Source organism: Puma concolor, chromosome B1 (assembly GCF_028749965.1).
Source record: "Puma concolor isolate L17-30 chromosome B1, mPumCon1.1.hap2, whole genome shotgun sequence".
Taxonomy (NCBI): Eukaryota; Metazoa; Chordata; class Mammalia; order Carnivora; family Felidae; genus Puma; species Puma concolor.
The window spans coordinates 170,147,576-170,162,097 of NC_141670.1; the positions used below are offsets into that span (position 1 = coordinate 170,147,576).

The window sequence follows — 14,522 nt, forward strand, 5'->3', positions numbered from 1 at the left end:
GCCCCCAACTAGTTTTACTGGGTGAACAGGGGCGAAGAAGGTAAGGAAGTAAGGTGGAGAAGGAAGAGAAGGAAGGAGGGAGGGACGGATGGACGGACGGAACGAAACGAATGAAGGAGAGATGCTGTCCTTCCCGTTGTGCCCCCCCCCCCCCCCCCCCGTTGTGTTTTCTGTTCCCCGCGCGCTCTTCCCCGCTGGCTGCCAAGTAGCCTCTCCTCCAAGCTCGGCCCCCGCCCCCTAGCGTCGGAGCCCCGCAGCCAGCGGCTGGCGCCTATCTCTTTAAATGACAGCTGTGGCTCGGGTCCCAGTCCGGAGCTTGACGTCAGCGCCGCCTCCCCGGGCTGCGAGGAGTAGTTAGCGCCACCATCCGCGCCCGGGGCTCGCTGCGCGCTCGCAAGCTGCTAGGGCGGCGAGTTTTCTTTGCTCCGGCCCCTCCTCCAGCCCTCCCCGCGAGGAGCCGAGCGGCTGCCTAAGAGCCTCTCGCAAGTCTCCCTCACACTTCCCCGCCGTCACCCCAAAGGAGCAGCCGCTCCTCCTCGCGCCTCCACCGCCGCCGCGGCGCCCCGGAGCTCCTCTCCCGCGCGCTTCGCTCCCCCGATGGATCCTGGGCGCCGCCGCCGCCGCCGCTGCCCCGAGCCCTGAACGGGGACGCCCCGGCCGAAGGAACGTGCCGCCCGGCCCGAGGGCGCACCAGGCGCACGCCGAGGCCGAGGGCTGCCGGGGGTGCAAGGCGCGGGCTTCGGGAAGGAGAAAGTGCTGCTCTCCCGTGTCACTTGGCCGGCGGCGGGGGGACCATGGCGTTGAAGGACACGGGCAGCGGCGGCAGCACCATCCTGCCCATTAGCGAGATGGTCTCCTCGTCCAGCTCGCCGGGCGCGTCTGCAGCCGCCGCCCCGGGGCCCTGCGTGCCCTCTCCCTTCCCCGAGGTGGTGGAGCTGAACGTGGGAGGTCAGGTCTATGTGACCAAGCACTCGACGCTGCTCAGCGTCCCGGACAGCACTCTGGCCAGTATGTTCTCGCCCTCCAGCCCCCGGGGCGGCGCCCGACGCCGGGGAGAGCTGCCCAGAGACAGCCGGGCGCGCTTCTTCATCGACCGGGACGGCTTCCTCTTCAGGTACGTGCTGGATTATCTGCGGGACAAGCAGCTCGCGCTGCCGGAGCACTTTCCCGAGAAGGAGCGGCTCCTGCGCGAGGCCGAGTACTTCCAGCTCACCGACCTGGTCAAGCTGCTGTCGCCCAAGGTCACCAAGCAGAACTCACTCAACGACGAGGGCTGCCAGAGCGACCTGGAGGACAACGTCTCCCAGGGCAGCAGCGACGCGCTGTTGCTGCGTGGGGCAGCGGCAGCCGCGCCCTCGGGCCCAGGAGCGCACGGCGGCGGCGGCGGCGGCGCCGCGCCGGACAAGCGCTCGGGCTTCCTCACGCTCGGCTACCGCGGCTCCTACACCACGGTGCGCGACAACCAGGCGGACGCCAAGTTCCGGCGTGTGGCGCGCATCATGGTGTGCGGGCGCATCGCGCTGGCCAAGGAGGTCTTCGGGGACACGCTCAACGAGAGCCGCGACCCAGACCGGCCGCCCGAGAAGTACACGTCCCGCTTCTACCTCAAGTTCACCTACTTGGAGCAGGCGTTCGATCGCCTGTCCGAGGCTGGCTTCCACATGGTGGCGTGTAACTCCTCGGGCACCGCCGCCTTCGTCAACCAGTACCGCGACGACAAGATCTGGAGCAGCTACACTGAGTACATCTTCTTCCGTAAGTTCCCAGTGTCCGCGTTTCCTACTTCTCCCCGCCCCTTCGTCGACCCGCGGAGCGTTTGAGCCGGGCTGGAACCCGGACCTGGCAGGTGTCCCCGGCGGGGGCTGGTTAGCTAGTAAGTGCGAAGGGCTTTCCCTTGTAAGCACAACTTACGGTTTCGTCTCTTTTGAGTCCCGTCTCCACCAACTCCGGAACACGCAGTACCCAAGCATTCCTTTTTCTTAACTTTAGTGATGGCGCCCTCTCCCCTTGCCCTGCTCCCGGAGGAGCTGGGCGCCCTTCTGCGGAAGGCGGGAAGAAGACACGCAGCACAAAGCTGTGTGCCCGAGTCCTCACCCCTCTCTCTGCTTCCGCGGAATTCCTGGGGGTTAACTTATGTGGGTCTCAGCGGGGTCCCTCCAGAGGGCAGTTTAGCATCGAGGCATTACCGCGCACCGCCAGGATCACATACAGTTGGTGCCTTTCTGGAGCAGGAGCGTACAATTACGGTGTTTTTGGAAGGGGGCAACGCGAGCAGTGGCGACTGCGCCTACCGGGCTCCTCAGGGGTCCAGGGCAGCTGGTGGGAAAGAGGAGTCCATCCACTCATAGAAACCTCAGATTTCCCCTGCCAGTTGTCAGTAACTGCTGGTTTCCAACAGCGGCTGGTGGAAGGAACTAGAGTTTGGATGTCTGCTGCTGTCAGGGTTGGAGCTTAGGAAGGGACTTGGTGCGTGCGTGCGTTGTGGGTGGGTATGCGTGTATGTGTATGTGATTGTGTTTCCTTTCTGGGCACCTCACGTGCGAAAGGAGGATTGAGTCCACTTTCCCAGGGGGAATAAAATGCAGTGGTTTTCTGAAATGAGAGAATGGGGGCGAGGATTTGGAAAGGATTTCGCGTGGTGCTTTTTGCAGTGCGCTTCGGGAGGGGGCTCTGTGGATCAAGTTCAAGGACTGCACCAAGTATCACTGGGGCTGGGGGGATGGGACCGGCACAGTAATCAGTGACGCTTATAAAGTGAGGGCCACAACCAGAGAGCTATTTGGACACAGCAAAAGCCAGCTGGGATGGCAGCAGGAACATCATTTGGCAGACGTTTGTTTTTTCTTTGGCAAGACACAAGAAGCTTTAAAACTTGCCTGTAGAGTTAAGGAAGAGTATCATTGACAGCCTATGGTAGAACTAGACCAGCTTTAAAGCTTTAATTTTATCTTTTTTTTTTTTTTTTGGTAATTCACTCACTGGGAACTAGACAATTTCTTGTACGTTATTTTGATTAGAGAAGTGGAAAGCATATTTATTCCACCGCCCTCCCTCCCCCACAGGTGCAAGCTTGAATGGAACATGCTCTTTGTGTATTCTAGTAACCTTGGAAATAGGGTGACAAAACACAGCACACTGGGCCTTAGTATTAGATTGTCTTTTTTAATGGTGCTGGATTTCGTGTGAAAATCATTTCGCAGAGAAGCAAAGACAATTCCCTGAAGTAGTAGATACCAATCTAATTGTCTTAATTATATCAAAGTGTTACTTGTTACACAGCAAAAAGTTTTATAGAAAAGCTGCCCAAAGGAAGGTAATATTTTATTGCTTGTATAAAATTGGGATCTCTTCAACATAAAGTAATTAAAACATTATTTAGCATCACTGTTTACATTTTATCCTTTATCAATGGGACCTTTATTACCATTTTAGCTCTTAAACATTTGTCATTCCAGTGTGGATATATTTATAAGCATTTTAGAAGATGAGATGAACTTTTGACTCTTTTGGGGTTAGTGGTTTTTATTAGAGAAGAAATGAGCATACATGTTCAGTAGTTCAGATTCTTGCATTTTGAAATCTTTCAGTGTTGGCCTTTTTCTCTGAGAGTTGTGGACTTGAACATGTCCATTACTTTATGAAGAGAATATAGGTTGTCTCTCAATTATGAAAACATTCCCTTAAAATAGTTTATTGCAATTGGAAACTCATACACTTTAACTAATAAGGTAATTTGCGAGATATTTGGCATTGAAGATATTTCATTTCTGGAGCCACAAGGAGCGTTAAATAAAATATCCATATTACGAATAGCTCTTTGCAGAGTCCTCATACGACTAATGAGCTCTGAGATTCATTCATAAAAGTCCTAGAAATCTAAGCAACGCACAGGCTTCTTTATTGATTATTCTTGGGGGGGGGGGAATACACAATCCCAGGTTAAATATTGTTCTTCTGAAGTGGTATTCTAGTCACTGACTAAGCAAATGTAATATAAAACAAGCCAATTTGCCATGTGAAATATTGTATATGCATTTACTTTATGTTTGTATAGATTGTAGCTAATTTTCACAAGTTCTTTTGCACAGGATTTCTTTTAATATTGGTCAATGAAAATACACTGTACAATTTTTGTATCTTCATTTCCTTCAGTTTAGGTAATGATATAGATATACAGAGTATAATTATTTTGTCTAGCAGTCTCTGTTTACAAAGACTAACAGTGTTATTCATAAAAACAAAATCATTGGATGAACTTTTTGTCCACCATGTTTTAGTGGCAGAAGCGGGTTTTTTAGTTTTTATTTCCCCCTTGACACAGGTTCTTCAACAAATATTTATTTTAGTGTGTCAGTCATTTTAACACCTCTAAAAATTCAGGCTATGTGTGAAATTAGCAGTATGAAGATGATCTGAACCTGTAGAATTGTTGTTTACAGGCTGAAATATGGATTTCAGCTCCTCCCTCCCTCTCCCCACTTGCCCCTAAGTTTCTATACAGACGGGAAGAGAGTGGCAAATGGTCTGGTAATCCCAGACACTGCCATTTGCCGAATGTGTGATCTTGGTTAAATTATTTACTTCTTCTAAGTCTCCATTCCCCTGCCTGTATAATGGGGATTGTTATAGTACCAATTTTATAGGATTTGAAAATACATGTAAAGTGCTCAGACCAGTGCTTGACACATGATAAAAGCCAAACAAATATCAGCAGTTACAATTATAAGCCATATTATACAGACTTTATTATTCTTGTAAATATTACATTGCAATTTTGTTTTATGTTAAGTATGGTTGAATTATTTATAAAGTTAATTAGAAAATTATTTTGCAATTAAATGATAGTATAATAAACTTTTAAAAGTTTGGCATGGCCAATTTAATAGCAAGTTCTTTCCCGGAACTTGGATTTTTAGGCCAAGTTCAAGTCACCTATGTTTGCCAGTCATAGTACAGTTAGTGTTTTTGGATCAACTCCAACAGAACCCTTTTCTGATTCAGAGCCAAGAAGTGTTTTAATGCTTTCTACTAGGACTTGAAAGTTTGGTAATATTTTCTGACAAACACTGAGCTGGATTCATTATCTCCTTAAGTGCTTGTATCCACGTCATTGGGTTCTAATGCTCAAGGTTATATACAGGCTATTAAACATTTAATACCAACTTCATTTGGCTACATGGACACTTTTATCTGTTTTCAGCATTAACTCATTATTTTACCAAGTCTTTTAGATTCTGGAACCTATACTAGTGATACCGTATTCCATATTGCTGTTTTAATACTGAAGATTGTCCTTTTTTTTAAAAAAAAAATAATATTTATTTCTGAAAGAGAGACAGACAGACAGACTGTGAGTGAGGGAGGGGCAGAGAGAGAGGGAGACACAGAATCCTGAAGCAGGCTCCAGGCTCTGAACTGTCAGCCCAGAGCCTGATGCAGGGCTCGAACTCACGGACCGCGAGATCATGACCTGAGCCGAAGTCAGACGCTTAACCAACTGAGTCACCCAGGTGCCCCTGTCCGTCCGTCCATCCTTCCTTTCTTCCTTCCTTCCTTCCTTCCTTCCATTCTTTCTTTTTTTAATTTTATTTATTTATTTTGAGAGAGAGAAAGAGAGAGAGAACACGAGTGGGGCAGGGGTAGAGAGAGGGGGAGAGAGAGAATCCCAAGCAGGCTCTGCACTGACAGTACAGAGCCAGATGTGGGGCTCCATCTCACAATCACATCTCACAATCGTGAGATGATGACCTGAGCCAAAGTCAAGTGTTGGACACATTACCAACCAGTCACCCAGGTGCCCCTAAAGATTGCCCTTTCTTGAAGGAAAGCAGAGTGATTTTTGTGCTTTCTGGGTTTTGGGGGGAGGGAGGGTGTCTGTTAAGTGTGCTTGTGGCTGCTTTTAGCTATGTCTGGAAGACAAGGCATTTTATGTTGATGTTGTATTATAGACAATAGATAGTTATAGGCATGGAATGTGATACGTAGACTACCCATAGTTAGAATAAACATTGTATATATCCTTTATTTCTCATAATCAGTGTGTTTACAGAATGGTAATACTGCTTTTCTCTTAAAGTGCTTCCTGTTTTGTATTCCATGTGTTGGTTGAGTAATATTTGGTGTGAAAGTATACACTTCTCCAGGATGCACTTGATATTCTTTAAGTTTGGTATATTTTTGCTGTTGTTTTGACATATGAGAGTGCCAGATCTAGGGATTAATGCTATTACTGACTGACCTATGAATTCTGATTTGTCTGAATGGGCTTTTATATCTATTCTTTCATGTATCCTGATTTATTTTACTGTGTTGGGTTGAAGTGGCTAGTTGAGTTGAAAATATTCAAACACCTCTTCAGTCCTATGTTGGCAGGCCTGTTGTATTAAACGTTTTCTAGGAAATATCATTGAAAGGTTATTCTATTTATAAGCATACCTTTACATTTTTATATTATTTTCCTAGAATAATGTTCCTACTTTTATTACAAACACTGTTGTATGGAAAATAATTTTGTTCATGACTTTTTATAAAGTTGGTTCTTTTCCTTCTAAAGACTTACTAGTTATTTTCATAATTATATTGTGAAAATTTCTTTTGCATCCACATGACTGAATGACTTTTGAGTCGGTGGAGAATAAGCAAAAGGAACAGATAACTTTTTAAAACAGCAAGGTCCTGATTTCATATAAATAGGTGGAGTGCTAAAGCGGACAGAAAATGACAAAATTTGGGGGGTGCAAAAGGTTTGGAGGCTGTGCTATGGCATTGGCTCCTGTTTAAGGGCATTGAACTTTTATGTCTGGCATGGTACTGTCTCTAAACTTGATCATTTCTTATAGAGTTATGACTTCATTTTTTCCTGCTACCCTCTACAGTGTCTTGTTGACCAACTATTATTCACATTATGAAGCTGAAAGACTGATTGATGTTATGTTTTATTAGGTAAAGTCCTTTTTTGTAGCTTAGAATACCAGAATTCACAGTGTGTGTGTGTTCATGCGTGTGTGTGTGTGTTCATGCGTGTGTGTGTGTGCCTTAGTTAAAAAAAATCCCCTGTAAAAAGAGAAATAATCTGTATGAAAATAAGCATTAATTATTATCTATTCTACTGTTATGAGTTATTAATTGACAAGAGTTGAAACTGTGAAAATGATCAACTTTTCATTCAAAAGTAGCCCTTGTTTGATTATGAAAGTGATACATGCAGTTTTAAAAATTTTACAAAAGTAAAATAAAAAAAATCAACAGTAACCACTAATATTTTTTTTTTAATTTTTTTTAACGTTTATTTTATTTTTGAGACAGAGAGAGACATAGCGTGAACAGGGGAGGGGCAGAGAGAGAGGGAGACACAGAATCTGAAACAGGCTCCAGGCTCTGAGCTGTCAGCACAGAGCCCGACGCGGGGCTTGAACTCTTGGACCATAAGATCATGACCTGAGCTGAAGTCGGACGCTTAACCGACTGAGCCACCCAGGCGCCCCATAACCGCTAATAATTTTTTATTTATTTTCTTCCAGTCTTTTTTCTATTCATAGGTTGGTGGGAGCCATATTTTTTAAAAGTTATGGTTGTCGTATACAAATGATTTGTATGATGTCCTTGTTTTTGACACATTCAATACAGCTAATGACACTTTTGCATGACATTAAAATTTTTATTGATGTCTTAAATAATAAAAGTATAATACATGTCCTTTGCTCCAGAAAGTATTATAAATTAATCTTGGTGTTAGAAGCTTAGAAAAACTTGATTTTTTTTCAAAATACAGATTGTATAATGAAAAGAACATTTACTACATATCTAATTTTGTGATGCGTTTTATGCACATTACAGTGTTCCTTGAACTTGGCATTGGTTCCCTACTACTTCAGTTGGGAAACTGACTTGAAGAGGTTAAGTACCATCCCTGGGTCATAGAGCTATATGGGGCTGAAATGGAATTTGAATGGTTCTGTCTTACTTTGAAGCCCTTCCTCCTAAACATTTAAAAATTATACCTGTTTCATTCAGTAAATTTGACAAGTATATTTCAGTGTCCACTCAGTACTTAGAACTTAGCTCTACAAGCAAAAAGAGGTAGTGTGAACTACATATGAATGAATCAAATATTTCTTAATCTATGTTAAATTTCCATAGGAATACAGTAACTACATGTTTTATGTCTTTACTTGATGAAAAGGTTAATATTTTTTTGACTAAGGCTACCATATTCATGGATGTTTTTCAAATTAAAACAAACCATTTGACTCAATTTAGCACTTTTTTGGGAGAACAAGTAGTATTTGTAGGTTTGATAAACTGACAAATTTGAACAGTGCTAAGGTAGTCGTATACTCCTTTTCTATAGAAAATTCATTTTCACTTTGTATATTAGAACACATTTTATATGTTCTTTCCTTAGAAGGTGGCATAATGAAGAGGCTATTTTAGTTGAAATCAAGTTTTGGTAATTTTATATAGTTTATTGGTTCTGAATATTGCTTAACGCCATTAAGTTATATATTTGGCATAATTAAGTTAAAAACAGTATTAAATACCTGATGGGTACTGGCATTGACTTTCGGTATTTTTGAAGCCATGTTTTGGAAGTGTGTGTGTGTGTGTGTGTGTGTGTGTGTGCACGCGTGTGTGTGTATATACATATATATGTGTGTGTGTCTGTCTGTATGTATATTTATATAGTATATACAAGTGTATTTGAAGTTCTTGGAAAGTAGCATTTTATATTACCCTTCAGTTCGTATTTATTTACAGGTATCATTTCTAAACCTCTTTTGAATTAACTTCAGGGTATTGAGTGAACTGTCAGCAGTTACTAGCAGCCACTATCCTGCAAGATGTGCTGGTGGTTTTTCTAATCAAGTTCATTGTTTTAGTAGTGAGAGGCTGTCCCATCAGAGGTTTTGCAAGGAGTTGCCTAAAGATGAGAACAACTTTATTCAGAAGATTTCAAGCTCATTCCAATAGGTTAACTACCTTATAAGTTCTAAGTGTAATGGTGAACCTCCAGCTGTAGACTTGAATACACATGTCTTGTGCTTATCAGCTGTAAACTTCCCATCATTCATTTCCGTGTGGGAGTATTTCATGAAATCTAATTATTCTACAAGGCTAGTTGTATTTTGCACCTTCAAAAACAAAAGTAGGTGAAATATTTTATGCTGAGCTCATATTATTTACAAGTTTGTATCCTAACCCGTTGGTTTTTTAAGTGTATTCTTTGGTATACTCATGAAACACTGAGTGACTCCTTGCTATAGAATCCTTTTGTGTTTAGTCTCTGTACTTCTCCAGGTACAGGGTCCTTATTGAATGTCCTACAATATGTAATTTCCTTCCTCTCTCTTTTTTCCTTTCCTGATAGGTTCCATTTCCCCCCCTAACTTTATTGAGATATAATTGACATATAACATTTAGTAAGTTTAAAGTATGCGACATATTGGACATATTGATTTCATACATTTATATATCGCAATATGATTACCACTATAGCATTTGCCAGCACCTCTATCATATCACAGAATTACCATTCCTTTTTTGCAGTGAGAACATTTAACGTCTGCTTTAACAACTTTCAAGCATATAGTACAGTGTTGTTAACTATAATCACAATGCTGTACATTAGATTCCCAGAACTTAATCATCTGATAATGGAAGTTTGTTCATTGTCCATTTGTTCAAATGGAAGTTTGACCAGCATCTCCCCATTTCCCCCACCTGTCAGCCTTTGGTAACCACCATTCTGTTCTGTTTCTATGAGGTTTGTTTGCTTGTTTTTTTCAGATTCCACCTATAAGGGGTATCATGACGTATTTGTCTTTCTCTGTTTGACTTAGCTCACTTAGCATAATACCCTCAAGGTGCATCCATCACAAATGGCCGGATTTCTTTCTTTCTCAAGGCTAAATAATATTCCATTGCATATATACTACACTTTCTCCTTCTATTTGTCCACTGACGGACACTTAGGTTGATTCTATATCTTGGCTAGTATGAATAGTGCTGCAATAAGCATGGGGAGTGCAGATAGCTCTTCACGATCTTGTTTTCATTTCTTTTGACTATGCACCCAGAAGTGGGATTGCTAGGTCATGTAACAGTCTCTTTTCATCTGGATCTTCTGCATGAATCCTCTCCTTGAAAGTTGACACCAAGTCTTGCTTTTGTGTTCTCAGCAACCAGTGCAATTGCTAGTACACATTAAGAACTCAATAAGTATTTGTTTTTTGAATAAAGGTACAAATCAATGGATGAACCAGAGATGTTGGTGGTTCCATTAAGGTAGTTATTGAATTGAGATTTTGTATCACTTCTATTTAAATTGAGCTTATTGAGCAAATGCCAGGCTACATCATGAGATAAGACATACTTATATGAATGAAAGAGACCTTGCATTTCAATACTGATCTTAGTAAACTTTATGTAACTGTGAATTATGTTATTAGGTATTAGTGTATTAGCAAGAGGCCAGAGTAAAGACATGAGAAGTGGTTACACAGGCATTTATAAAGAATGAAAATAAAGAAAATGTTAACAAAAATAGGGGGCAGATTAAAATAATGTTATACATGAGCTTGTTAGCATTGTAAACGTACCCACACACATTTATTTCTATTTAAATGCTATGAAGGATGTTGGGCAAATGCTCTGTGCTGCAGTCTATCTGCAACCACATTGCTGAGTATTTGCCTTTCAAAATATCTTAGATGTGATGTGGCTGCTACCTCCAGATGTGTTCAGACCCTATCGTAGTGTAATATCAAGTCAGGAATTACCTGGCTATACCTGTAGGTATTTGCAAAGGTGAGGATCTGGATAACTCTATATTGCAATTTCTATTCTTAGTTTTTAAAAGGTACCTTAAAAGACACTTAACAGATATTACTATTTTGTGATAAGTATTGCAATATCAATTTTACTTATATTTATTAACCTTGTGTCAAGGTAGTTAATACAAATAAATCAGCTTTTCTGGCAATAACAGCACATGTTTCATGATACTGGATAGAATGCTCATTATTTCAGTGTTTATTCACCAAATTTAGTTTGATCTTGTTCAGCAGGTAACTTAGAATGTTAGTACTACCATACTATAACCATTCTCGTATTAATGTCTATTTACATAGGGTGGGGAGAGTAAGTTAAATATAACAAAAGAATATAAATTAAAAATATATAGTGTTGACTTCTCTTCCCCAGAATAGTGAGTGATTTAACCATTCAGTTGTGTTACTTCTATTTCTTTCACTAGTTATAATAACCAAACTTTGAGCATAGATGAAATTCATAATATATTGCTTTTTGTCATCATTTGGTATAATTATACAGCTGCAATTTTTGGTATAAGGAGAATAGGGAGAGTAGTAGTGTATGGAGGGGTAGACAATACCAAAATCTGTTATCTTCCACTCTTGAGAAGTGAAAACCTTGAACACTATGAATGGTTCAATATTCTTTGTGAGATTCCTTGACAATTTCTGGATCTGTCTTTGAGATCTTGGAAAAATAATCTCCCCTCTGAAGGGAAAGTGAGGGAAACAATAATGCTCATAGGTTTGTTGTGAGAATTGAATTAAATAACCCACATAAAACACTTAGGGGCGTCTGGGTGGCTCAGCCAGTTAAGTGTTCGGCTCAGGTCATGATCTTGCAGTTTGTCAATTCGAGCCCTGTGTCTAGCTCTGTGCTGACAGATCAGAGCCTGGAGCCTGCTTTGGATTCTGTGTCTCCTCTTGTCTGCCGCTCCCATGCTCATGCTCTGTCTCTCTCTTTCTCTGTCTCTCAATGATAAATAAACATAAAAAACTTAATAAAAAAGAAGAATATTAGGCACAAATTAAATGCTTAATACATGTTACCTGTTGTCAGGGCTTCAGATCACATAACTATTCCCATTTCTCTACAGTATCAATTCTCAGCATCAGATTTCTTTTTCTTTTTGAGGAAATTGGTAGCAATACTTACGAGATTGCTTTGAAAAGGTCCCATCATCATTAGTGAAATGTTACAAAAATTATTGACTTAATAAGCATAAAATCAACATTAAGATACTGTTTCTTAAGCGTATTTATTTATTTTGAGATAGAGAGAATGCGCACGGGTTCTCGCACTTGAGTGGGGAAAGGGCAGAGATAGAGGGAGACAGAGAATCCCAAGCAGGAGATTGACAGCGCAGAGCCAGATGTGGGGCTCGAACTCATGAACCATGAGATCATGACCTGAGCTGAAATAAAGAGTGGGACACTGAACCGACTGAACCACCCAGGTACTCCAATGTTAAGATATTATCAAAATAAGTTTATTCTAGTTGGTTCTTCATTGCTTAGGGGAAAAAAAAAATGTACTTTTCTAAGTTGAGTGCCAGTCACTGGTCAATTTTTACACAATTAACAGGAATACTGGTATTCACTGGTTATTGTCTCAAACTGTAGGATGTATTTAGTCAAAGCACCTCTTTTTAAAAATAATTTTTTAATATTTATTTTTGAGAGAGAGACAGAGAGACAGAGTGTGACCAGGGGAGGGGCAGAGTGAGAGGAGAATACAGAATCTGAAGCAGGCTCTAGGCGCTGAGCTGTCAGCACAGAGCCCAATGCGGGGCTAGAACTCAGGAACTGGGAGATCATGACTGAGCCACCCAGGCGCCCCTAGGCAAAGCACCTCATACTCCATATTTATATTTCTTGTGAATGCATTTAGCTTTCATTTTCAGCAGTTTTGTGTAAGAGAACAAATTGTCACAGCGCCAGGTGGACTCAAACATTGCTCAGAATCTGGGCACTTGGCCAAAAATTTTAGGCTAGAAATTGGATTTAAATACAGATTTCCACATTTTGAGGAAACTATGTTAGCTTTCAACTCATCAGCTCCTATTGAAACTAGGCTACACATTTTTAATGTAAGTTTTTTAGTTGTTGAAAGTCCAGGTATATGAAGAAAGCAGAGAGATCTAAGGCAGATGTTCATAGCCACTCAGAGGTAAGGCTCCCATATTTTGACCTCTTTTCTTCTGGTTGGTGAAAGCTGCATGTAGGATGTCTCTTTGCAGGTGCAGGATAAGGATTCATACATACAATTCCAGTGATTTCTGTTTTGTTTTGTTTTTTTTTTTAAGTTTAAGGTGTGCGATGTGTTACTTTGATACATTTATATATTATAATATGATTTCCTGTGTAGCAATATTTATCTTATTATATAATTATAGTGCAATATTATTGTCTGTATTCATTATACTGTGCTTTAGATCTCTGCGGCTTATTTACTACTGGTTTCAGTTTGTATCCTTAAACATCATCACTCTTAGTGCCTCCCCACCAATCCTCCAATAATCACCAATTTACTCCATTTTTTACAGGTTTAACTTGTTAAGATTCCACATGTAACTGATATCATACAGTACTTGTCTTTGACTTATGTTGCTTAGGATAACATGTTAAGGGTCCATCCATGTTGTCACAAACAGCAGTATATTCTTTCTCATGGCTGAGTAATATTATACTGTGTGGATGTACCATATCTTTTTTATTTATTATTCAATTGCTGGGCATTTCCGTATCTTGGCTATTGTGAATAATGCTGTGATAAACATGGACTCGCATATATCTCATCAAAATCCTGTTTTCACTTCCTCTGGGTATATACCCAGGAATGGAATTGCTGGATTGTATGCCAGATCTATTTTTAATTTCTTGAGAAACCTACATATTATTATCCTTAGTAGTTGGGCCAATTTATGTTCATACCAACAACGTATAAGGGTTCCTTTCTCCCCACATTCTTGCCAGCACCTGTTACCTTTTGTATTCTTGGTGATTGCCATTTAAAAGATGTGAGGTGATGTCTCATTGTGGTTTTTATTTGCATATTTCTTTTTTTTTTAATGTTTATTTATTTGAGGGAGAGGGAGAGAGAGTGGAGGAGGACCAGAGAGAGAGGGAGAAAGAGAATTCCAAGCAGGCTCCACACTGTCAGTGCAGACCCTGACATGAGGCTCAATCTCACCAACTGTGTGAACATGACCTGAACTGAAATCAAGAGTGGGATGCTTAACCAACCCAGGTGCCCTGATTTGCATATTTCTGATGATTAGTGATGTTGAGCATTTTTCATGTGCCTGTTGACCAGTTGATGCCCTCTTTGGAAAAATGTCTATTTAGTTCTTTCCCCTTTTAAATTATAGTTTGTTTTCTTGTTACGTTGACTGAGTTGTTTACATATTTTTTATATTAATCCTTTTCCAAGATATAGTTTGCAAAAATTTTCTCCCATTCTGTAGGTTTTTTCATTTTGTTAATTTTTTTTTTTTTTTTTTTTTTTTTTTGCTGTGCAGAAGCTGTTGAGTTTGATGTAGTTCCATTTCTTTATTTTTCCTTTTGTTATTTGTGCTTTGGGTATGACATCCAAAATATCATTGTCAAGACCAATGTCAATGAGCTTCTTCCCTATGTTTTCTTTTCTTTTTCTTAACATTTAAAAAAATATTGATGTATAATTGACATACAATGTTATATTACTCTCAG

General features: G+C 41.0%; 1 protein-coding gene across 1 annotated transcript in view; it reads left to right on the plus strand.

Annotated features, from left to right (window-relative positions):
* The first annotated feature begins 345 nt into the window (after nucleotides 1–345).
* The window catches only part of KCTD8 (potassium channel tetramerization domain containing 8), a 253,797-nt gene continuing 239,620 nt past the window's right edge, over nucleotides 346–14,522 (plus strand). The window contains exon 1 of the mRNA XM_025922035.2: nucleotides 346–1,755. Within this exon, the coding sequence (XP_025777820.1) occupies nucleotides 795–1,755 (961 nt within the window). The 5' untranslated portion in view covers nucleotides 346–794. The remainder of the gene's footprint in view (nucleotides 1,756–14,522) is intronic.